The sequence below is a fragment of the Marmota monax genome, unplaced genomic scaffold, assembly GCF_021218885.2.
Source record: "Marmota monax isolate L192 unplaced genomic scaffold, Marmota_monax_Labrador192_F-V1.1 WCK01_AAM20220418_F8-fsc00027, whole genome shotgun sequence".
Taxonomy (NCBI): domain Eukaryota; kingdom Metazoa; phylum Chordata; class Mammalia; order Rodentia; family Sciuridae; genus Marmota; species Marmota monax.
Genome location: NW_026694617.1, coordinates 14,765,065 through 14,791,133, shown reverse-complemented (window position 1 = coordinate 14,791,133; position 26,069 = coordinate 14,765,065). Strand labels below are relative to the sequence as shown.

General features: G+C 34.8%; 1 protein-coding gene across 3 annotated transcripts in view; it reads left to right on the top strand.

The window, feature by feature from the left end:
• Grm8 (glutamate metabotropic receptor 8) overlaps positions 1–9,601 on the top strand; it is a 764,371-nt gene extending 754,770 nt beyond the window's left edge. For 2 of the 3 annotated variants that reach the window (XM_058572135.1, XM_058572137.1), the window contains exons 10-11: positions 2,915–3,216; positions 9,029–9,601. In XM_058572135.1, the coding sequence (XP_058428118.1) occupies positions 2,915–3,211 (297 nt within the window). In that variant the 3' untranslated portion in view covers positions 3,212–3,216; positions 9,029–9,601. The remainder of the gene's footprint in view (positions 1–2,914; positions 3,217–9,028) is intronic. The other variant, XM_058572136.1, reaches the window with a different exon arrangement.
• Positions 9,602–26,069: the final 16,468 nt, after the last annotated feature.

Here is a 26,069-nt window from a genome sequence, read left to right as displayed (position 1 = left end):
AGGAGGTCTTTTTCACTGACTTAGGACCTGGTTTCTCTGTTGACTCAATGTCCTAAGTTTTGGGGGGTAATTTACATTTTGAGCTCAGGACATGAAAAATGAATGCGGAATAAAGATTTTCTGTTTTGGTTTTTAAAGATTAAAATATTGTCATGTTTCTTTCCACACCAGAGAGAAAAACCCAAAGCAGTGATTTTAAGCTTGTTTCAGCTTCTTAACCTCCAGGCTATACAAAGAAAAAATTTCCAGAGACTTCTTGTGGGCATGAGAGCAGGTGATTTCAGTGGGAATGAACACAGAGAGAGAATTTTCAAACACCGTAACCAGGACCCTATCCCCAGAGTACATGTCAAATCTTTTTTTTTTTTTCTTTTTTTTTTATTGTTGGTTGTTCAAAACATTACATAGTTCTTGATATATCATCTTTCACACTTTGCTTCAAGTGGGTTATGAACTCCCATTTTTAGCCCATATACAGATTGCAGAATCACATCAATTACACATCCATTGATTTACATATTGCCATACTAGTGACTGTCATGTTCTGCTACCTTTCCTATCCTCTACTATCCCCCCTCCCCTCCCCTCCCCACCCCTCTTCTCTCTCTACCCCCTCTACTGACCTTCATTTCTCCCCCTTGTATTATTTTTCCCTTTCCCCTCACTTCCTCTTGTATGTACTTTTGTATAACCCTGAGGGTCTCCTTCCATTTCCATGCAATTTCCCTTTTCTCTCCCTTTCCCTCCCACCTCTCATCTCTGTTTAATGTTAATCTTCTTCTCCTGCTCTTCGTCCCTACTCTGTTCTTAGTTACTCTCCTTATATCAAAGAAGACATTTGGCATTTGTTTTTTAGGGATTGGCTAGCTTCACTTAGCATAATCTGCTCTAGTGCCATCCATTTCCCTGCAAATTGTATGATTTTGTCATTTTTTAATGCAGAGTAATACTCCATTGTGTATAAATGCCACATTTTTTTAATCCATTCGTCTATTGAAGGGCATCTGGGTTGGTTCCAAAGTCTTGCTATTGTGAATTGAGCTGCTATGAACATCGATGTAGCAGTGTCCCTGTAGCATGCTCTTTTTAGGTCTTTAGGGAATAGACCAAGAAGGGGAATAGCTGGGTCAAATGGTGGCTCCATTCCCAGCTTTCCAAGAAATCTCCATACTGCTTTCCAAATTGGCTGCACCAATTTGCAGTCCCACCAGCAATGTACAAGTGTACCCTTTTCCCCACATCCTCGCCAGCACTTGTTGTTGTTTGACTTCCTAATGGCTGCCAATCTTACTGGAGTGAGATGGTATCTTAGGGTGGTTTTGATTTGCATTTCTCTGACTGCTAGAGATGGTGAACATTTTTTCATGTACTTGTTGATTGATTGTATGTCCTCCTCTGAAAAGTGTCTGTTCAGGTCCTTGGCCCATTTGTTGATTGGGTTGTTAGTTATCTTATTGTCTAATTTTTGGAGTTCTTTGTATACTCTGGATATTAGGGCTCTGTCTGAAGTGTGAGGAGTAAAGATTTGTTCCCAGGATGTAGGCTCTCTATTTACCTCTCTTATTGTTTCTTTAGCTGAGAAAAAACTTTTTAGTTTGAGTAAGTCCCATTTGTTGATTCTAGTTATTAACTTTTGTGCTATGGGTGTCCTACTGAGGAATTTGGAGCCTGACCCCACAGTATGTAGATCGTAGCCAACTTTTTCTTCTATCAGTCGGCGTGTCTCTGATTTGATATCAAGCTCCTTGATCCATTTTGAATTAACTTTTGTGCATGGCGAGAGAAAGGGATTCAGTTTCATTTTGTTGCATATGGATTTCCAGTTTTCCCAGCACCATTTGTTGAAGATGCTATCCTTCCTCCATTGCATGCTTTTAGCCCCTTTATCAAATATAAGATAGTTGTAGTTTTGTGGATTGGTTTCTGTGTCCTCTATTCTGTACCATTGGTCCACCCGCCTGTTTTGGTACCAGTACCATGCTGATTTTGTTACTATTGCTCTGTAGTATAGTTTGAAGTCTGGTATCGCTATACCGCCTGATTCACACTTCCTGCTTAGCATTGTTTTTGCTATTCTAGGTCTTTTATTTTTCCATATGAATTTCATGATTGCTTTCTCTATTTCTACAAGAAATGCCTTTGGGATTTTGATTGGCATTGCATTAAACCTATAGAGAACTTTTGGTAATATCGCCATTTTGATGATGTTAGTTCTGCCTATCCATGAACAGGGTATATTTTTCCATCTTCTAAGATCTTCTTAGAGAAAGACGGTCTTATATACTTTGTAAAAACACCTGCATTTATTTTGATATGATGTGATCATTGAGAAACCTCTGAAGTTCTGTGTTCTTTAGAGGGGCTGTTACAGTGTCAGGTCCTAACAGCTTACCTGTGATTTATCAGGTTTGCTGGTTGGAATTAAGTAATGATGTGAAAATGAAACACGAATGTTTTTTTAAGCAAGGGTGTACAGTGATGATATTCTAGAACTCTCTACTCCCAGTCTCTGTTTTCATTCTATGCAATTTACCCTTTGGGGTAAGTACTGCTGCAAGAATAGGATTTGACTCACTGGTATCTCCTGAGTAAGACCATGTGAAATAAAGTGCTAGTGTTATGTCAGACTGATTTTGTCCCTTTCCTTAGGTAGCTTATTTATGATCCCAAAAGGAAATAAAGCTCCAGGGTCTTGGTTGTTGGTCTATTTGTTTTAATAAACTTTACACACATACTTACTCACACACTTGCAGGATGGCATATAGATATGAAATTTCAATAAGTAGTTTCTAAGCACTTTTAACAAAGAAGCTGGAGTAATTTTTAGAAAATGGTATGCTATTGGCTTTATCTCCTATTAGTCAAGCTTAACTACAGTGATTCTCTCTCTCTCTTTTTCTTTTTCTCCCCTCAGATGTACATCCAGACAACAACACTTACTGTTTCCATGAGCTTAAGTGCTTCTGTGTCTCTGGGGATGCTCTATATGCCCAAGGTTTATATTATAATTTTTCATCCAGAGCAGAATGTTCAAAAACGCAAGAGGAGCTTCAAGGCCGTGGTGACAGCTGCCACCATGCAAAGCAAACTGATCCAAAAAGGAAATGACAGACCAAATGGCGAGGTGAAAAGTGAACTCTGTGAGAGTCTTGAAACCAACAGTAAGTCATCCGTAGACTTTCAGATGGTCAAGAGCGGGAGCACTCCTTGATAGATGTACGTTGAATATTCTTTTACTAGTCTTGGGGACTGTGCTACATGGTTCTGGGGGCATGAAGGTAGCCACACACCATGAGACCACCACAATGGTCAGAACCATTTGAGAAACGAATGATTGCCAGCAGATTGGCTATCACTAGAATGCAAAGCATGGTACTCAGATGTTTCTTTTGAGGAGTTACAGAGCCTGATGTTTGGAACTATCTTCCATTTTTAAATGATCTTTTGACATTTAGGAATATTTTACTCTTTTTGGGGGGGTTCAATATTGGCTGCTCTTTACATTTTGAAAGGAACATACTCCAGCAGACCTTCCACAAATAAATGATGTCATCTGGATCCTTAGGGATATGAGAAAACTAGTTAGTCAATATGTTTAATTAAATCACAGTTAGTACTTGTCTTGCCTCTTCTTTTAGCATCCCTCAATTTCCTTTCTTGGATAGGTTTTGAGAATTAGAGCTCTTCTCTGAAAGTCAATGACCATGAAAAATGAATCCTTGCTACAACCACACCCTGTTCTCCTTTCCTCACCTACCTTCTGCTTCTCCTTCCTTCTACCACCCTAGAAGGAGCACGTGATGACAATATACTGATTTTCAGGCTGATCTAGTAGGATTTAACTCATCCATGAAAGTCCATCTTCATATCTGTGGGAGAGTAGCAAATAGATTGAAGATCTGTATTGCAAAAAGTAAATTAAAAATTGTAAACTTTATATTACTAGGTTCTATAGATGTCCATCAAAAAAGGAAAGCTGAGGTCTTTACATTAGAGTGGCCTCCAGTCTTTTGAGAATACAACATCAGTATTTAATATGCAAAAATACTCTGTTCCTCTCAGTTTCATTCAGCAGGCTGTATCCCCTGCTCACTGTACTGTTGACACTGAATATAGAAGACTAAGAGTTGGTTTTATTTGGCTTAATTACTCTAGCAATTCATGATCTTCAATGGTTTCCTCCCCTTGTATTAAGATTTGCAGGTGAGCATTGCTCACTTCAATGTCCCATACATAAAACTAGCATCAGATTATTAGTATTGCTTAATTAAACTCATTGACCTGGAATTATTGGCCAGATTGGCTCTAGGAAGATTACCTATGGATCACTAATACCAAATTCAGTCACTTTTAGAGAAAGGAAACTTATAAGAATTCCACAAATACTCCCCCAGTACTCGCTTGTCAACATGCAACCTTGAGAAACTGGGAGAGAAGGTGCAATGAGGATGGATTTTAGTGACAAATTGTTATAATCATCTCTCATTAGAGCTAGGCAATTTGCTAATAATGGGCTTCTTTTGGCTCTTAGCAAAAATGTATTATAACTACTATTATGACTACTATTAAAGGCATCAGAGTAGAATGCTTGTGATTTGAGGGCAGAATTTTATCTGTTTTTCTACCTGGAAAGCAACAGTATAGGAAGTTAAAACCTATTGCAGGATGCCAATAAACTGCTGTTGGCAAAGACACACTAGAACACTGGCACCTCTCAGTGGGACTTCTCAGAGTCCATTGTACCTGTATTTCAGTAACTACCCAGAGACTGATGCAACATAGTTTTAAATAGGTACCATCAAACTTCCAGTGACATAAATACCAATCATCCCAGACTCACCTATGGAAAATGGTGAAGAAAAAAAGAATAAATAGATTCTTAAAAAGAAAAATAAATCTCCAACATTTCCTGTTTTCTTTGTGTTATTTTCTCTTTATGTTGAAATGGAAATTATATAGCCTGCAATCATTTCTCTACTTTCTCTAAAATAAATGTGAAAGATTTCAAACATGAGGTCTGTTTGGAGGGTAAGCCTGTAATGAGCTGTATGGTAAGAAAAAGTGGAAAGGATAGATCAAGACATAGTGACTTACTGGACAAAGGCAAATGGTATTTTGGAGACTTTAGCATGGTCTTTTTTTTATGGGAGTGGTTTAGGTTGAAGTAAATTGGGTTAAAGTGATAATAATTTGAACATTCAGGAGATACAGTGTATGAAACCTTCACATCTTCCCATAGTCCCACCTCAGGTCATCATGGTCTGCCTTTGTGTACTTACATGACCATCCTATGATAAAAGGGTGGATTAGTGTGTTTTAAAACCAAGCTTGTAATTCAGTATATGGGAATCTACATGAGAAATTGGATTATGGGTAACAAGCCCCTCACCTCCTCACATTTAGAATACTTCCTCTCAAAAGAAGTAGAGTCTGTTCTCAACGATCCGCAGAACCGTATCCATGTTGCCGTGTCCTCACACTTTCTGCTGCCAAACTTCTGTTAAGTCATCAATACTACAATGAAATTACAACACACAAAAAATGGTTTTGTAAACTATAAAGCAACCAGAGGATAAATGTAATGGTATCACTGCTGCCTTAAAACTGTACATTGTTCTGCACTTAATAGGAAAGAGTATCTTGGAACTCAATAACTATTTTTTGACAGCCCTTTTTCTTTTGTAAATATGTGGAAGATTTTTATGATTATGGCTACAATTCCATTGTTGGGATTTTTTTTCTTTCTCACCAAATAGTTGTGTTTTTAGACATATAAAAAATACTTTTCTTTCATGGTCACAGAGCCATATGAGTCCTCAAATTTCAAAAACTCATCTTAAATGTGACTTGTTCATGTCCGAAATTCTGGTCACATGTTCAAGATTTAAGTTTTCAAAATTCATGGAATAAACATAAGTAATATGAAACTGGAAAGAAAATCAATTTGCTGAATTTGCAATCTACTACACTTTATGGAGAAAAAAAAAAAGGACATGTTGTTTCAGTACAGGGTGTGAAGGGAGTTAGAAACCAAGTTGGTAAATATGAATTTTGCTAATTCTACCCAATTAACCAATGCTCTATGTGGTATTCCTTAAGCTGTGTTCATGAATAAGTTATGAAAACAGCTGCTACTGGAGGTAGATTTTGCTTTCTCTAGCATTTGAACACAGTGTGGTACACACAAGGAGAGTTATCATTGCTGTACTGAGAAATTGATTTTCACATACGCGTATTTGTTGCCACTGTAAAAAGTCTACTTATTAATTCATCTGTGCATCTTTAATCCATTTTGTTTTTTAAAACATCTGAAATAAAGATGCATGCAGGAATTTGCTAATCATAGTTGGTTCCTTGTCATTGCTTTCATGTTGACAAAAATTTGACAAAAATTTTTCCAGAACTTAATTTTTAGAGCCAATGGAAAAATTAACACCAATTTCCTATGAATTATCATCTCATTCTCAATAGAATTATACCATGTTTCTTTTTAAAATTACTTTGATGTTCAAAAAATAAAGAACGAATCAATGATTAGCTACAGAACTTCCAAATTAGAATTATCCTTAAAGACGGTGTGACCCACAATATCATAGGTTGAATGACATCTTCAAATATCATCCTTTTCAAGGTCTTTCTTGTTCTTGTTCCTCTGCATTAATCATGATATTTCCTTTCTGTCTTCTACAAATTGTATAATTATGTGTTCTTCATTTTCAGATATTGTTGATAATATTGAATAGTAGAGAAGATGAAGAATACTTTCAATGATTTTTTTTCTAATATATGATCATTATTTTCTACTTTGTCTACAAAGGTTATATGAAAGTCCTTCAAAACAGAGCTCAAGGAAATTTGGAAGCACATGAGAGCATTATATAAATTAAAAAAAAATTAAAAAGTCAACAAATATAAAAATCATTTTGCTTCCCTTCATGTCAAACAAGTCTAATAGATCCTACCTTTTGGGCAGGGTGAGTTGAAAAATAGGACTCCACATTGGTTCTTCTAAACTACTTCTGTTCCCCTTTAGATACCATTTTCCTGCCTACTCACAAACACCCAATGCATTATTCATTTTGTAGAAAATAGAAGATAACATAAAATCAGGTTTATGTCTACTTCATTTCTATAGCATCGCAATAACAACCTTGAGGCATGAGCAATGTAGATAATTATGGCTGTTTTTGTTGTATAACTCACAATATTCAATGACAAAAATCAGTGAGAATGTCTACGATTTGCACTCCTTGGGCTCTCTGTGTTAATTTCAGTGACTGTGGACATTGTAGGACCTTGATGTCTATAAGAACTTGTCAGGTCAATCACTGGTGAAGAAATGAGGAGTGATTATCCATTATTTCAGAGGATTAGCTATGTGATTTCTAATCATTTTCATTGTTCAGGAACTAAATTATTTTCTAAAAGTCTGTTTCCCCCTGGATTGGATTTATATATTGAAATACAAACATGTTTTACTTTTTTATACAATTATTCATTCCTAAATTTCAGTGAAAAATAATAGGTCATCATGTTTGAGTTTTAGGATCCAGATTTCATTTCATTATAGCATTCAAAAATACAAAAGAATTTATGTATGTAGATTTATTTTCACTGGTGATTTAAACATGAGTACAAATTTGATACAGGATATTTTGTTATCAATATCTAATAGTCTTACAATAATGAGTTTTACTTCAGAGAAAGTCAGTAATAGAACAATTAAATATTAATGTCCTTCTTTGAGTCTATTTATTTTCTAAACATCTCCATTTGTATACTTTGGATAAAACCAAAACAAACCAAAAATATGTACTGCCAAAGCACATCCTTATTTCAAAGTTTACAAATACTGTATGTACTTGTCATTTTATCACATTCACCTCTAGAGTATAAAATTATTGTTTATTTTTAAATGGAAGATATATTCATGATCAAGGCACAGTTAGTTAATCTCTGTGTGTGTGTGTGTGTGTTACAACAAAGCAGCTTATTTGTGATCTGTGTTAGAGATTCTATACATCCTTCACAAATTTAATTTTACATAATCTGATACTCTATTAAAACTTAAACTTTGAACTGCTAGAAATTGTATTTCCGTAGAACAGATGGGCAGATATAAAGTATTTTCCAGAAATGAGGTACAATTTCACAAACTGATTTCTCTTTTTTTGTTTGTTTTCAAGTTTTAAGGAACTAAATTTGTATTTGTTAAAATTAAAAATGTAGGAAAGATGTTGTTTACAAATAATTGTGATCGAATGTGTATTCCAAGCAGAAAAGCAGGATAAAAAGGCTTTTCCTCTAATATTCCATATCGTACTATATTTGTGTTCAATAGGAATGAGCTTCTGTTATTTAATAAAAGAGTGAATTGTTGGTGGGGCTGTGGTTATAGCTCAGTGTTAGAATGTTTGCCTAGCCTGTGTGAGGCATTGGTTTCAATCCCCAGTACTACATAAAAATAAATAAAAAATAAAATAAAGCTATTATGTCCATCTACAACTAAAAAAGTATTTTAAAATTAAAAAAGAATGAGTAGTGGGGAATAGGATATGTTAGGAATTTCATAATGGGTTATTTTTATTTAACCTTTACTTGGTTATCAGATCAGACCCAAGGAATTGAGGTCTTTGGTGTAGACTATAAAAACTTTTTTTTTTATTTGGTAGGACAGATAAGTTATCTGTACTTTTATTTTACATACATGTGAATCTTTGTTAGTCAAAATTTATAGTTAAATATAATTTTACCTAAACTTATTAAAAATTACCATTTTACATTTTTACTTTTCTGCTAATTCTCCAGGAAAGGAGAAATGAAACTAGTAGTTTTTACAGACTGAAATTTCTCTTTGTCTTTTTATCTAGATGATAATTGAATTCCTAGTAGGTAGTTTAAAAATAATGAATAATATGATTTAAGAACTGGATATCACAAAACTATCATCACAGATTTGCATTTTAAAATTATATCAATAAAATAATTTATTAGTATGCTATTAATTTGTCCTAATTTATCCCAACAGCTTCCTCTACCAAGACAACATATATCAGCTACAGCAATCATTCAATCTGAAACAGGGAAATGACAATCTGAAGAAATATGGTATGTGATCTTAAACAATGAACATGAGACCACAAAAACTAACTCCTGGAGATCTCCATAGACTACAACCAATCAAATCAATATTCAGTCTCGTAAGGAACAAAAATTAGCCATGAGCCAAAAGTATCAATAACGGGGAATGAAGAACCCTGCTTTATAAAACACAACCAATGAGTGTCAAACTAAAGTATTGCTTCCTCATGAGAAGTTAAAAAAAAAATCACAAAAGGAAAACTAATGTTAGCTTGTGAAAAAAAAATGCTGTTGAAATAAACCATGTCTGATGTTATTCTTGTAAGTATTTTTCTGTGATTGTGAGAACTCCCGTTCCTGTCCCTCATTGTTCAACTTGTATAAGATGAGTCTGTTTCTTGTAATGGCTGACCGGATTGAAGCCCTGGGTTGTGCTAAAAAATAAATGCAATGATTGACGCATGCAATTTTTTATACAAATAATTTATTTCTAATAATAAAGGAATGTTTTGCAAATGTTGAGAGTTGTTTCGTTCCAGTTTTAAAGCTAAGGCAAGCTCTTCTTTCCAGTTGGCACTTCTATTGGTATTTAGCCCCTTCCTGGTGTCCAAGGAATTGCCATTTCCTGAAGGAATGTGTTTTTGTATGTTTGTACATATATATGGGGAAAATTGTCTTTTATTTCTAGATGAAAAGACATTGTTTGTGTAAGATTTTGTGAATATTTCCACATTTCTGTGATAGCTTTTCATAGTAACTCCTTCTTTTATGAAGAATCAAGTAATAGCTTGAGGTAAATTGCTTCAAGTTATTATAATTAACAAATGATGAGTTAAACTTTCCTTCATAGAATCTGATATGAAAAATTCCCACGTAGAAGAATATCAAAGCATCACTGAAATTCTACATTACATTTCTAATTCAAAGCTTCTGCATAGTGAAATGCTCCCTGGTATGTGGTGTTAACCTTTTCTCACCTGGGCTTGGTAGTTGCTGAAATCAGTGAAGTAATGGGCCTTACCCAGTGCATTTTCTGAAGCACGGAATTAGCATATTTATTCCCTTGGCATCACTAAAGAAACCACAGTTCAAGTAACATGTCAATGCTTTCTTATTTTCCAAATGAAAACATTCATTGGTTCATAGAACAGTATCATTAAAGAGAGAGAAAACAGGGAGCCTGTCTCATACTAATAAACCGTGCCAGGATAGATAAAAGGAGCCTGTTAATGGCTCTCAAATCTGTTACCATTTTTGTCATGGGCTCCTCTATTCCATACAATCCCAGTCATCCATCAAATCAATGGGTCTCTACAATCATTTTGTTAGTAAATGTTCTCTCTGCTGAGTTAGCTTGGATGGCTCATTGCACCTCTTATAGATATAAAGAGCTATCTGTGCTTTGTAGCTTCAACCCAGATATTAACAGTCACTTTATTTAATAGAGATGGTTGAAATAGCATAGCACAGGCTCCTTCCAAATATAACCACATGTCCTAGATACCTAGGAAGACATACTGCAACAGGTAGAAGGAAATGAGTATTAATTGACCTTTTATTGAGTTTCTTCTAATAGTATTTATTCTTTTAGATAATATTTAAGTCAAAGAGTAGAGGTGTCATTTTCACATCCTCAGATAATCTGAATTACTGATAATACAATACTGATAATACAATCTTGTAATCAGAATCCTAAACCCACCTCTAGGTGTGCCTTTCTAAAAAAGACCTAGACTAAGCAAAATAAACTGCATATTTATTGTACCATGTAGTTCAGTACCAATAGCCATACCAAGAAATAATTAAAATCATAATTTTAACTTTTAAATTGACAGTTTTCTTCTTATTAGAGATTATTGGTAGTTTATAAAATATTTTGACCTGATTTTAAGTATCCACGTGTTTAGGTTATAAAACTGTTTGAATTTTACAAGCCTTGCATTTCATTCTGAAAACAAAACTCAAGTATATTTTTATGTATTAATTGACTCTAATCAGGGTAAGTAGGTGTGACAGGGTTAATATGAGAGCAAAGCTAGCTCTCAGGCCAATTGTGGGTTATTATTATTATTATTATTATTAATTTTTTTTAAATTTAAGATTTTAGGAAGAAGAATAAAATACCAAGCATGATTTGTGACATTTCAAACTTGTTCTTCCTATTACAAACTTACCAATGGGTTGTTTTTCCCAAATATTTTTTATAAATAATTCAACTTGTTTGGTGTTATGCAAAATCTTATTTAACTCATATAACAGAATTGAATGATAGCTCTTGTGGATTTGCGTAAGTCAATCATCCTTTATAATATTGTCTCAGAGGGAAACTCTGCTGATGAAACCATCACCCTCCCCAGGAAGTGGGAGGAATCTTCCTCAACCTCTTTATAGCAGGAGCTGAAGAATTATCTCCTCCACTGTGGCTATTTTCTCAGGGATTTTGCTGAGGGCTCAGGGAGGTAGTCAGATAGGCTGGGACAATGGTGGCATCCTGTGAGAAGGATTTTAGCAAATGCTGGGTGGTGGTTCATAAGTCCTGTGCTTTAAAATGAACTGCCTGTGTTGTATAGATAAGCAAATGCAAAGTTGCACAAAAAATATAATATTATATTCTGTAGAATTGACCTTGTGTTTTATTCTGGACAAGAAATGTCACATCTAATCTCAGCATGCCAGAGGGAATGCTAAAAATGTAGCCTAAGGTAATATTCAGCAAATGTCACTTGTAGACAATGAGAGATGTATCAGTGTGACCTTGGGCCAAATTGGATCTCAGTGTTTAAAAAAAAATTAGCTGATAATTGTTAATACTTAAAGTTGTCTACCTTGATGATTGTTGATCTTTAAAATACTATTTTTTTAATTTTTAAGCAAAACTACTCATAAATTTAAACTTGAGGATGACCATTGGAATATGAATAGAAACTGAAAGATTAATTAAATCATTTTTTGTACTTATCAGAATTTTTTATGGAGAATTTGAAACATTATCTTACTTTTAAAATTTAAATAATCATATTAAAAAGAATCTAGGAACAAAAGTATTGTCATTTATTTCTTTCCCTTTTAAATCAATATTCTACATTATTTACCAATACTTCTTAACAATCTAGAAATAATATTGCTAATTTTCTAAACTGTATTAATCAGCATTGATATTTAATTCAGCCAGCAAGTAGAAGAAATGGTACTTTTACAATTATGTAATCACACTAATTTGTATCATTTTGTTGTTTTTATTATCAATATATTCATCCGTCTTTTAAAAAGAAGTAGTCAAAAGGATCAACTGCATGAAAAGAGTGAAAAAAATACCAAATTTTGTAAAAGCACACCTCATAATCACTAGAAATGTTTCTTTTTGATTTTATGGTTCTCATTTAATGAATATAAGACTAATGAAGAAAAAATGGACCACAGTTCTTAGAAAAGATTTTTCTTAAGGAGAAATTATTATGTCAATGAATTCTCAGAAACTTACTGACTGCTACTTAGACAGTGTCATATTTCAGGAGTAATGAGAAAAATAGTATATAATTTAATTTTCTATGGTGTTCTAAAAATGTTTTCATAGCATAATCACTAATGGTATTGTAACTTTCAGGCCCATTATTTTCTCTTTAACTAACCTTCGCAGGATTTTCATAGTGCCCTTTTCTCAGTTTATCAGTGTAAAGTCCCATATCACATTTAGGCATGAGTATCTGCATTCAAACTGATAAAGGATGGAGAAAAACAAATTTTGCCTATTAATTTTTTTCCCTATTTGCCTACTATTTAAGTGAATTTGATATAGCTAACTTTGAAATAACTTGTTACAAAGTTATAATATGCCAAGTGTGAACTGAGACCTATGAAAAGCTAAGAATGAAGCATGAAAAGACACAGAAGGGAGGTGGAGATGATGTGATTTTCAACAACTGGAGAGCTAGTGATCAGTGTAAGGATTCAGGTTGTGAAGGCGTAAGTAGCTAATGAATTAAGTCCCATTAAGTAAATTCACCAGACCATGGCATGGTTTTGAGGGTCAATGAAAAATACTAGAGTATTAAAGTATAATTTCAAAAATGATAAAAATAACTTTCATAACAAAGGTAAAATGAACAATTTGAGGATTTCACTCAACTCAGTACCTAAAGAGGGAACTAAAATATGTTAGAACTAGTTTGAAGAACATTCAAGAAGTAGTAATTTATATGCATTATATATAAATAAATATTGAGATAAATCATAGGATTAGATTCAAGATCGCTTTTCTGTCTTGCAATATGAAAAATCATAACCATTAAGGTTATCCCACTGGACAGACCTTATTCAAATATCTAGTAGATAAAACTCCATGAATTAACCCATATTTTTTGAGTTACACAGTAGCTGCACTGACAGAAATTCATATTCAGCCATATCCTAAAAGAACACCATTGATGTAATTTTGCCTGTTTTCACATTTTGGCTAATTTCTCTGATAACAGTGATATTTCAGGGGCTAGGGTTGTAGCTCAGCGGTAGAGTGCTTGCCTTGCACGTGGAAGGCCCTGGGCTCAATCCATAGCACTACATAAAAATAAATAAAATTATTTAAAAATAATTATAAGCATTAATTAGCAATATCTGAAATAAAGATCATAAACACACCTGAAAATTCTATGAAGATATCCCAAGTTAATAATGGAGGGGATCTGGGATGTGACTATTTTAATTATTCTTTTCCAACTCAACTCCATTTCCATGTAAAAAGCAGAATTGTGTAAGATGATGTGAAGAGCAAAAGGCATAGTTGCCTTCAGATTACAGATTCCTATTTGGCAGTTTCACAAATAATCTGTGGAAGAAAATGTGACTTCTTTCTTTTGTCCCCAGGGTACTATCATTTATAGGGGCATTTTTCCTCTCTCTTTTTGTAGTCTGTTGCCCTAAAGGGGGAATCAGCTTTTCAAGAGTGTTCCTGAAGATGATGAACACTGGATGTTTTATCCTGTGCCCATGAGTTCTTTCTATTTACTGTTAACCCTCCCCTTCCCACAAAGCCTTCTCTTGGATCTTGCCCCTTGGCACCTTGCAGGCAGAGGAAGAGAGAATGAAGGAAGCCTTCCAAAGCAAAGGTGGGAGGAGAAACAGGTATGGTAAGAAGGCTCAGCTTTTCCACAAACATTCTGGAATTTAATAAGCCCTTATATCCCTCACTTCTGTCTGGTAACTTTGGCCCTGCAGAGCAGGGGAATTTTGAGTGTAGGCTTATGTGCTCTCTTCTTACATGGAACCCATATTTTAAATGGAGCACTAGCAACTCTGGAGCTCAATGGTCCCTTGGAGGATCTTTACTATTGTCCTGGAAGAAGGAATGAGAGGAAGCCTAATGTGACAAAAGTATAAAGAAGACAAAATTTGTTTTTTAACTTATTTCTGTTTTTTTTCTCATGATGCTCTCCAACTTCATCATACCTCTTGCCTATGTCACCCAAGTGACCAATATTCTCAGTGTACTCAGAGATCCCCTTTCCTACCTTCCATCTTCTGACTCACTAGTACTTTCCTCTGTTCCAATAACTCAACCACAAATAACTTTCCTCTGCCAAACATTTTTTCTTCCCAAGATACACATATATCATGAAGAGGCATATCAAAGGCCCCTAGGGAAGCTGCTGCAGCTGGATTTTAAATGATAAACCAAATAATTTAACTAGTTTCATCATCATTTTATTCAGAAACCATTGAGTTCCTGCTCTGTTGCAGACATTATATAGGTGCTGAGACTTAACAATAGGCAAATAAAGAGTCTCTGCAATGTAGTATTTATATTTCTGTAGAAGAGAAAAGCAAATTAGATAAATATATACCTATAAGAGGTGGTAGATGGTAAAAAGTGCTGAGGAAAAAAATAGGGAAAGTGGATAGGAAATATGTTAAAAACATTGTGACATGAAGGGCAGAGTTGAAATTTTGGTCAAGATGGCCAGGGAAGACGATATGTGAGTAAAGCTTTAAAAATATGAGGGTTGATTTGTGTCATGCCAGAGGAAGAGAATTTCAGGCAGGGAGAAAAGAAAGGAGACATGTACTGAGACAAGAGCTTGTCTAGACCAGGGAAAGGGGATTGGGAGAGGATAATAAGATTTTGTAGGGGCTCTTAGGTCATTGAAAGACCTTTAACTTTTACCCTTAGGGATGAAGACCTGTTACAAGAATTTAAGCCAAGAAATGATGTGATGATTCTTGAATTTTCTTTCTGATTTCTACAACAAGATGAGTTTATCCTCTATGAGGCAATGGCAGAAGCACAGGCTTCCAGTCAAAAACTCTTCAGTGGTCTAGGTTGGAAATGATTCTGACTTGAACTAAGTAAACCAGTGGCAATGAGTGAAGTGGTTGAACTGTGTAAATTTTGGCCAAAGATCCTACTTATTTGCTGATGGATTAGAAATGCACTGAGAGAGAAGGATGATTTCAGGACTTTTGATCTGAGTAACCGGGGTGGACTATAAGCAGAATGAATTCAGGGCAATAGAATTCATACTAAAGGATGAATGTCTAATATCTTTTCCCACTTATGCTCTTTTCATTTGTATTTTTTTAAGATAAATTATTCATTTGAATTTATTCTGAAATCCTGGGACCAATTTTGGGGCAAAAAACCCAAAAAAACAAAAAAACCCCAAAACAACACGAGGGCAAGCATTTGTTCCCTCTGAGATATTTTTATCAGGATCTTGGATCATATTCCTATGTGACTAGACCATTCCCAGTATGCTCAACCCTCACTCTCTCCCAGGCTAAATTCTGAGCTGATTTTTTTCTTTCATCTTAACTCCTATTGGTAACATTATCTACCTCCTGATTCCTATCTCCATTCTTTTGTGATTATCCACATACTTGTTTTATTACTGTTGTAGTTGTTATTATCATTGTGCCATTGTTTTTTCTGAAGTGCCTGAGTCTTTGGATCAAATTTAATTTCAAAATTTCTATTTTCTTAGCTTCTGAGTTGTTCAAAAGTGAATGGTGCTCCTCAGAATCTACCCTGGGAAAATTATCCCTTATCCTCAATCTTTTATTCTAATCAAGATTCTTTCTTTATCATCTACCGGAAAGGTCAACTGTTTTTCAATGAGCAGCTCTGCTTGTAACATAGAATAAATAAGTAAAGGGGAGATTGACTGAGGTCCCAAATATTCAGAGGCAACAGGAATATACTATTTTAGTTACTATGTTGTCTTCTTGTATAAAAGTTTTCTATATTTCAAGGGCTTACTTTTTTAAAATCTATATTTCATTCATTTAATCATTCACTTTTTCTTTCTTACAAAAAGAGCAATGTGAAAGATTATGTACTAATTCTTTCATTTGAATAAGGATACAAAGAGCTTACTAACTGGGAAGGATGATAAGACACCTGATAATAACATTTGCATATTAATGATATAGACCAGTATGATAGCTAAGATCATAAGATACTTATTATATTCAGACACCTTGTTAAGTACTATAGTAGAGTAAATCTTACAGGACCCTTGTGGAGAAGGTCCTATTCTTTACCTTTTTCATAGATGATGAGATGGAGGCAAAGATTGATTAGCTAACTTGATTGGAGTTCAGAAAACATATAGGTGCAGAGCTGCAGTATGAGACAGAATGTGTCAACCAAGAGTCAGGACAAAATGTTATGAAAACCGGATCACACTCAGCTAGGAAAATTATGCACAAATATGTGAAAGAAGTTCCTGGAATTCTTTGATTTGATTTTTGATACCCATGTGCCACACATTACAATCTGTTTCTAGAAGAGTAATTCAACTTTTCTTAGCTTTGGGAAATATTTTAATTTTTATTCCATTGTCCCTAATGTGAAGGTTTTAAGAGGTGCCAAGCACATCGCAAGATGAGATCACATGCAGACCTTTTCTCTTATGGTCATAACTGTTTTTATACCACATTTGAAATTTTCCAAGTAATGAAAGAAATCAGAAAAACTGACAAGTCTACTTGAAGGACCTGAGGGTCATATTTACAACTTAGTCTTAAGTACACAAAAGTTAAGCTTGTTATATTGTTTGCTATATTTAGGGTAACTTTATTCAGAAGTTCAACCAACTTATTTGTAAATGTGCTATTACCATGCCATAGGATAGCAAGCTATGATTATTTTACACAAGAGTTTTTTGGCATGCAACTTTTGCATGAACTCTTTCATGAGATACAGCTCATTATTATTATGTTTTCCACACAGAAAGATCAGGCCCAATGATTATTAAGCTCAATATCAAATCATCCATTAGATATGGCCAAGAATAGAACCTACAATCCACCAGGCAAGGCTAATACCCTTCTTCTAGATCACATTGACTTCATCCATTGCCCTTTAGTCTTGAACAGTTATTCCCTAATGAATATTTGTTGGACTCACAACCTTAATATTGTTCTTAATAAAAGCTGTCTGCATTGCTGAAGTATATCATAATGTAAACACGTGGAAGAGAGTAAAAATAAAAACAAGAAGAATTGGCAGTGATCTTGTGGCATTTTTCTGGCACTTAAAAATCTTCAAGGCTACAAGGGAGGGAAAGGTGTTTAGATATACTCTACTGACACTCACCTTTACTGCAACTATACTGGATCCAGCTATCAACTGGTGAAAAGATTTTCAAGATGCTTTAAAGTTGTGTAAGTCTGGGTCCTATCCGGTCATCTCCCCTCTACATACACACACACACACACACACACAAGATTTTTAAGGAGCAAAAACTAGACTCAGTTTCTCATTTTGTTATAAATCATTAACATCTTATAGTTGGGATTTTAGAACATGCATCAGCAAAGATTGTGAATCTGAAATAGATGTTTAATGGGCCCCTGAGGCTACCGGACAATCATAATAGTCCATAATAATTTTATGGACTGGGTTAGTGAACCAGAACACAGAAGGGTTTATGTGTTAGGCCTTAACAATTATGAAGAAGATATAATAACCAATTGCAGCAAAAACCACTTTTCAGAAAATACCTGAATACTAATTTACACAGTAGGGATTTTTAACTAACAGCAGTAGCTGTCTCCCATTGAGGAGTTTACCAATAAGCAAAGAATTTGGCTGCTTCAATGTATTTAATTTCTAAATATATTTATTTCATAGCATTCAAATACAATTACCATATTTATGGGTTTCATTCTGCATACATAACATAAAAGCAGTATATTTAATATGAATAATAAAGAGAAAATGTCCTCTTAGTGTATTCCTTATTGCTGTCAGCTTTAGAAATTTGCAAGTATGTTAAAATATATTTTAACTTAATTTTCCCCATTAATACATAATAATGATTCCTTCTTTCAGTCATTATATGTTCTGAGGTTAGCATTAAAATCAAGGATGAAATGACTCATGCTGAATTAAGCTAAATAAATATTTAAAATCACTTTTGAACATGCAGTAATGAAAAAGTTCAGCCATACCATGGAATTGGAATATTTAATGGAGGCATTTTGTTTTAAGGTTGTGCACAGGTCACTTGCACCCCTACATACTAATTTTGTAAAACTTTTCATATGTGGATAATATTCATTTACAATTGCAGAGATTACAGATACTTCTTTTCAATGGAACACTTAGCAGCAAATATTCATGGTATGTTCTATAATTGTCCAATTTTTAAGGTTTAATTTTGCCACAAGTATGGTATAGCCTCTTCACCTACTTAGCTGACTAGCACCATATTTTGAACCATAAAATACGCAGTCAATAAATATCAATATGTGGTGATGATTATCTGAAGTATGAGAAACCAACGTAAATATAAGAGAGCAAGTCAATTTACAAGACAGGTAAAAAGTAGGCAGCTTAGTTCTCTTGCTTCTCCAATACACAAATACGTTTTCATTTCACCTTGCTCACTGTCATAGAAGGACCACAACAATTAGCCCATTTCAATAATTTATAAATCCGTTAAGTCTGAAATTAGTTCAAAATAAAAAGTCTTTAAAACAATCTGTAAATTTACTTCTTGTCTTGTATGATTAGTACACTCTGATCCCAACAGGTTGCCATGAGCATAAAATAGGACACACATATGTCATAAACCACATAAAATGGAACACTTTAAAGATGTTTTTCATTCTGTATTTGTCCAAGAGTCATCTGAACATCAGGAACAATATCAGGAACAATGAGCATATAGGTTTTAAGTGTAGATCATGAAGTCCTACTAAGTTTGACCTAATGAATTAGAATTTCATGGTGTAGGGTTTGGGAATCTGCATTCTTTATGTTAGTTCCTGTGTGAGTCTTTGGTACTCCAGAAATTTAAGAACAGCTGTTTTGGAAGAATGAGTTGGAGAAACTTGATCCTAAAAATATGTTCCATGAAATTGAGCACCCATGATATTGAGTATCCATGCTCAGTATTCATGATTTGAGCATTCTGTGTGTCAAATTGTGCTGTTTTCTAGACCTACTTCCATCAGTTCTTTGTACTTCATTATAATTACTTTTAAGTATGTGAATACTTTATCTGATTGAAATTAAAGAGTTTTAAATGGCTAACACCATTTATAGTTCCTATATGAAGACTCTATGTTGCTTTTCCCTTAATCTAAATGAAAAGTCTTTACTATGTATTAAGAATTTGCCTTTCTTTATTTAATAAATTGTAAGGTGAACATTACTACTCCACATTTTGGTAAACTTGTAAAGACTTCCTCTATTGCTACTGTCCTCCTTCCTTCCCTCACTCCCTATCAGTAGAATTTGATTTAAATATGCACACATGAATAACATGGATCATCCTCCACCAATATGTTGGTCATGCCATTGAAACAAGGGACAAAAATGAAGTAAACATCATTTACCATGTCATGGTTCCTCAGGAGTAAGGTTAGCATGCAAAATCTGTGAAATTTTATCAGTGATAACAGTAATATATAGTAAGTCTACTTCATGAAAAATACACATTATTCTTCAAGAATTCTTCAAATGTTGACTTGCATGCACACCTAGGTTTAATGTCATGTCTCTTATTGGTCCATATTCTTTACTCCTGTTACCAATATTTTTTTCTATTTCTTCTTTTTTTTCTTTTTAAAATAGTCTATGGAATGCATTTTTGCACAAATAAAAAAATACTTATGTATTCATGATATGTTTTTTTCAGCACTTTGCCTCTCTGTGCCATGGAGTGAAGGTTATTGAGGCAACATAATATCTGTTGGGAAGTGAGACTCAATAAACCCTCTTTTAATTTAGGATGGCATGATGGAATAATACACTTTGAAGATAATGGAACTCGTTCAGCATTAAAATAAGTATAGTGCATAGACACAAGAGCAATAATGTGTCACCTTCTATAGTAATCCAGCTAAATCTGTGCTTTTTATACTTGGCATCATATTTGAAGAGAGACAATGACAAATTGGAATATAATCAGATGAGCATAAACTGCAATGATTATACAGTAGGAAGTTTTATTGAAAAAAATAATTAAGTGCAATAAAATAGAAAACTCAAGTAACAAAATCATGATAACTGATTCCAGATCAGAATGAATGGGCTGTGTTAAAGTTTTATGGGGAAAAATCACTAAGGGTATTAAGATAGAAGAGAAGACTTAAGAGCAAAGGCCGGGTCTTTGAATCCAGATAGGGGACAGATGGGCTACTTAGAAGAAGGATTGCATTTGGTCAAGTTATAAGGCAGAATTAAACTACTTTGCATTGTAGCAAGGTTTCAAATGGACAGTATGTGAGCATCTCTCAGAAATGTGCAGAAGTGTCTTGCTTTAAACCTAAGGTAGGACTAGATGACCTCTTAGTCTTTTTCCAGAAATTATGTGCTGAGTACCTACAATATGCCAATCACCCTGCTGTGGACTGCAAGGAGCACAGAGGAGCAAAGACACCATCTGTGTTTTCAACTGTGATAGACATTAGAAGAAAATCTAAAAACTGCTCTGGGCTTTCAAAGTAGGGATATATTTCATCTCTAGGACTATCTGATTTGTGTGTGCCTTTTGAGATTCATCATGCAGTTATTAACGTTGCACTAACATTCAAAATCTTCTGAATGAAACCTAAATCATCTTAGATTGTAGAGAAGTCCCTGTGACTCTAACAAATTATGACACAGAGGTGACAATGGGTGTATGTGGTTGACTATAGGGTGTTTCTAAAGAACAATTTTTTAAAAATTGCTAAGAATGTCTAATCACATAGCAACATGAAACAGGTCTTTCAGGTATGGATCTGTATAATCAATATTTATCAATGAATACAAATAAACATTGTGAAAATAAAAACATGAGCATATTAGAATTTATTTTAAAAACTATAGTCTCACCTATCTTTATTTTAACAGCAAAACCAATTAATCACTTTAAATAGCTTTCTCATATTCAGCCTAATAAATATTTTAGTTGTCTGAAAATGTCATTTAAATGATTTTTTAAATTTATTTGTTTTCTTCTCTTTTCCTTTTCTTAAATTCATGGTTTTCATTTCTGTACCCAATTTCATGAAATGCTTTTGAACACTGTTATGAGATTTCTGATACATGGTAACACTAACCATGGCAAACCCAAGGAAATACTTAGAGGAACACCTATCCCAATTGTAATCTGCCTCTGCCCTCAAATCCCCTAGAATGCCTTCTCCTAGCTGAACTCAAGGAAGCACCTTGATGGCTTCCATTTGTCAGTCTACTTGGCACAGAGCATACCTTACAAAGACAGGGAGTACTTCTAGAGAGGCAAATGGGATATATTAGGCACACACACTTATTACATGTACGGCTGCCTTCTATGTATTTGGAGTACAGTGATAAAGAGGATACTTTTCGTTGTGGGGAAGCAACTCAGTGACAGATTGCTTGCCCAGCATGCATAAGACGTTGGGTTCAATTCCCAGCTCTGAAAAAGAAAAAATAATTAAATAAATAAAAGAGAGACATTTCCTCCTTCCAGAAACTCAGACAAGTGAATAGTTAACTTCAGAATTATCTGATGAGCATAACGCTAGAAGTCAGCATGGGAAGTTCTAGAGGAAACCTACCTGTGGCTGCTTCCTCTCCTATGGACTGTCTGTATTTATATAAACCAAGTGGCCACAAAGACACTACAGGATAAAGATGAAGTAAATGGAGTAGTATGGAGTTTCTAAGATCTGTCTCTGTTTTGACAAAGCTCCAGATATAGAAAGATTTGTCTGAACACTGATAATTATTTATGCAAAATAAAAATATTGGTTAAACTTTTAAAAAGTTGATGTTTAATATTATTACGACTAAACTGCTAAAATTCAATAGCAAAAAATATGAGGTGAGAAAGAAAAAAAAATCCTTTGTTGCTTCATAAATAAAGTGTAAGTTTGAAGAATTTACCAGAAAGAGAACTCTTCTCCCTTTTAGGTAAGAGATGACAAGGCAGATATTTCACACAGCAGGATTTTGTTTTTGTTTTTATTTCTGGATCTTAGGTCCCTGACCCCAGAAACAAACGTTTTGGAGTCTGTGAGGCTAGAAAACAATCATTTAGCCTTTGGGCCTTGACTGCTTTATCTGTAAAATGGAAGTAATAAGACTTTCTATTTCCTGCAGAAGACCTCAATTTTGATAACTAATAAGAAACTAATAATAAAATGTCTTGAGCTCCCTGGAGGTCAGCTACTAGCCAGGATAAAGTGGATTATTATAACAGCACTTCTTGAGCTATTGGTACTTACAGCAACCAAAAACAAAAAATATCATATCCTGTTGAAACTGCCCTTGGATAGGAAGAATGCAATCATCCAAGGTTAAAATTGATTGCAGAGTGTCTGTGAACATCTGGACTTTTATAAAGTGTGTCTTTGGTGCCCCAAGATACGTGGACTATTTGGAGAAGTAGACTGTTTCTCGGAGAACAGGTAAGCATAATACACCCTTCTGTTTTTGAACTTTTTAGCATTATGGTAGGGGCAGCATGGGATAAAATTCCATTTTCCCTGCAGTTTTAGCCACAAGTTGCCATGTTTTTATTTTGTTTTACTTTGCATTTTTGTGCCTGTATGGTACTGGGATTGAACCCAGGTGTATTCTGGTTCTGAGCTATATCCCACCCCCTCATAAACTCTTTATTTTGCAATGGGATCTTCTTATTCATTTCCCCAGTGTGGCCATGAATTTTCTACTGTCCTGCCTCAGTCTTCTGAGTAGCTTGGATTACAGGAGTGCACCACCATACTCAGATTCATGCTGCTACTTTTAAGTGAAAAGTTGAAGTATTTTTCTGTTTATTGGGAGAATCATCAACAAAACCTTTGAAGTGGAACCAACACAGGTTGTTTCAGGCAACTGAATTTCAAACCCAACTATGTAGAATGTAATGATAGCAAATACATCTTCCCAGATCCTTCATTTATGAAATGAGATCCACTGAACCAGACCCTGGTATATGCTGAAAAAGCCCCATAGGGGACTCTGATGAGAAGTCCATTCGTAGAAGAGCTCTATCAGAGCAAGTGAAGCTCACAGAATATTTCATAAATTATTCTGCTTATCAAATGGTACCACACAGTCACACGTCCTTTCTCTAAAACCTCTTAATATCGTCACTTCAAACTTAACTCCTCCGTGCCAAAAAAAGGAAGCATGGTTGTAAAGACGTATCGTGGACATAACAACCCCCATCTCATGCTCTGCCTTTCCCATGGGCACAGAATGGCATAAAAAAAATAGTGATGGAAGCCATTAGTTAGCCAGTTCCTATTTAGGAAAATATCCTTGACTTTGAAATACAAATAAGGAAAAATGAGAGGATCACCAAGATAGAGTGGGGTGAATGAAAAATGGCAACACAGAAAGGAGTAGAGAGCAGAAACTAGAAGCAATATTTGGGTCTAGCTTTTGGGTAGCATTCAGAGTATTTTAAAGTTGAAATTTGTTCAGGGGAATTCAAAGTGCTGAATCTTGCCCTCAGCTGCCACTGCTTCTCTGAATTCTGTGTAAACACACACACACACACACACACACACATGAGTTGCAAAGGAGGAATTATAATCATTGCCAGATATAATTCAGAGCCAAAATTCCAAAGCAAGACATAAAATATTCATTCTCAATGTATAGTCATAAAACCAGCACCCTAAGTATCACCTGGAAACTTGTTAGAAACACTCAGTCTCTTGCCCCACCCTAGACCTACTAAATCTGATGTTATGGTTTGGATGTGAGGTGTCCCCCAAAATTTCACATGTGAGACAATGCAAGAAGGTTTGGAGGAGAAATGATTGGGTTACACCTTTAAACCAATCAGTGAATTAATCCCTAATGGGATTAACTGGGAGGTAATGGAGGCAGGTGTGGTGTGGCTGGAGGAAGTGGTTCTTGTGGGCGTGGCTATGGGGTATATATTTTGTTTCTGGAGAGTGGAGTTTCTTTCTTTCTCTGATCACCACTTGAGCTGCTTTCCTCTGCCACACCGTTCTGCCACGTTGTTCTGCCTCACTTCCAGCTCTGAGGAATGAAGCCAGCCTTCTGTGGACTGAGACTTCTGAAACTGTGAGCCTCAAACAAACTTTTCCTCCTCTACGGTTGTTTTGATCAGGCCCTTTTAGTCCTAGCAGCAAAAAGAAAAAACAAACAAACAAACAAAAAAACTGACTAAAACAGATAAGGATGTGGTGGTGACTTAATATTAACAAGAATAAGTCACAGACTAGGAAAGCAACACTGAAAGGGATTCCAATTAATGTCTCAGAACACAGAGTAAGTGCTTCTTAGGAGAAAGCCACTTAGAAGGAAATACTATACCGCATACTAGGCCATTGAGTATGCTGGACACCAGCTTTGTATATAGTCTCTCTATGACCAAGTCTTTCCCCATGTTCTGTCCTATCATCACACAAGAGAACCATTGACTCTCTTTCCCCACCAACCTACTCCTCATGCAACTATCTGTAGTTATTCTCTTCTTTACAAACTCAAATAAACCAATATAACTAAGCAACAGCCTGAAATCCCTATTTACTCCACCTTGGTTGTATTTATGGTGTTCTTTGTTTTCCCAAACATCACTCCAAATTGTTTTGTACAGCAAGAGCCTTGTGCTTGATTGACATGTGTGCTAGTCAGCTTTTCATCACTGTGACAAAATACTTGAGAAACATAAAGGAGTAAAGGTGTATTTTGGTTCATGGTTTCAGAGATCCCTATGGGCCTATGGTACGATAAAGCATGGATGGATTAATCTGTTGATGAAGTCAGAGCCCCATGATCCATTCACTTCCATAATCCCCATCTCTGAACACTGCTGTACTGGGGACCAACTCTTCAACACATAAACCTGTAGGGAATATTCTAGATCCAAACTATACAGCATTTCTTACAAGTTTCTTTCACAAATCTCTTTGGGGTCAGAGTGATTAGATCACAGTGGACAATAGGACTAATGGTGCCAGCAGCAGCGTCCTCCCCCAACCCTACTTCCTACTGTTATGTGAGAGTAATGTTTATCATCTAAAACAATTGCCATTTTTTCGGTAACCATTGTTTCAAGGTAATAAATTATAAAAAGAGGATAAGCATAAAAATGTGCATTTCTAAATTCCTACTTGTCATTGTATTTTTTAAATGTCCTTATTAGTGTATTATATAGTTACACATAATATTGGGGTTTTATTTTTATATCATCCTATATGGAATATAATTTGCTTCACTTCAGTCTCTGATGCTTCCTCTTTCCTTTTCTTTCTTCCCTGCCCACACTCTCCTTCTTCTACTCTACTGGCCTTCCTTCTATTAATTTAGAGTTATTTTTTTTAATTGGTACTTTAAAGTCAACAGATGAATGAATAAAGAAATGTGATATTTATATGTGATCTATATGTGATATATATATATATATATATATATATATATATATATATATATATATATGCATTCACACACAATGGAGCTTTATGTAGTCATAAAGAAGAATAAAATTATGGCATTTTCTGATAAAAGGATAGCACTAGAGAACATCATGCTA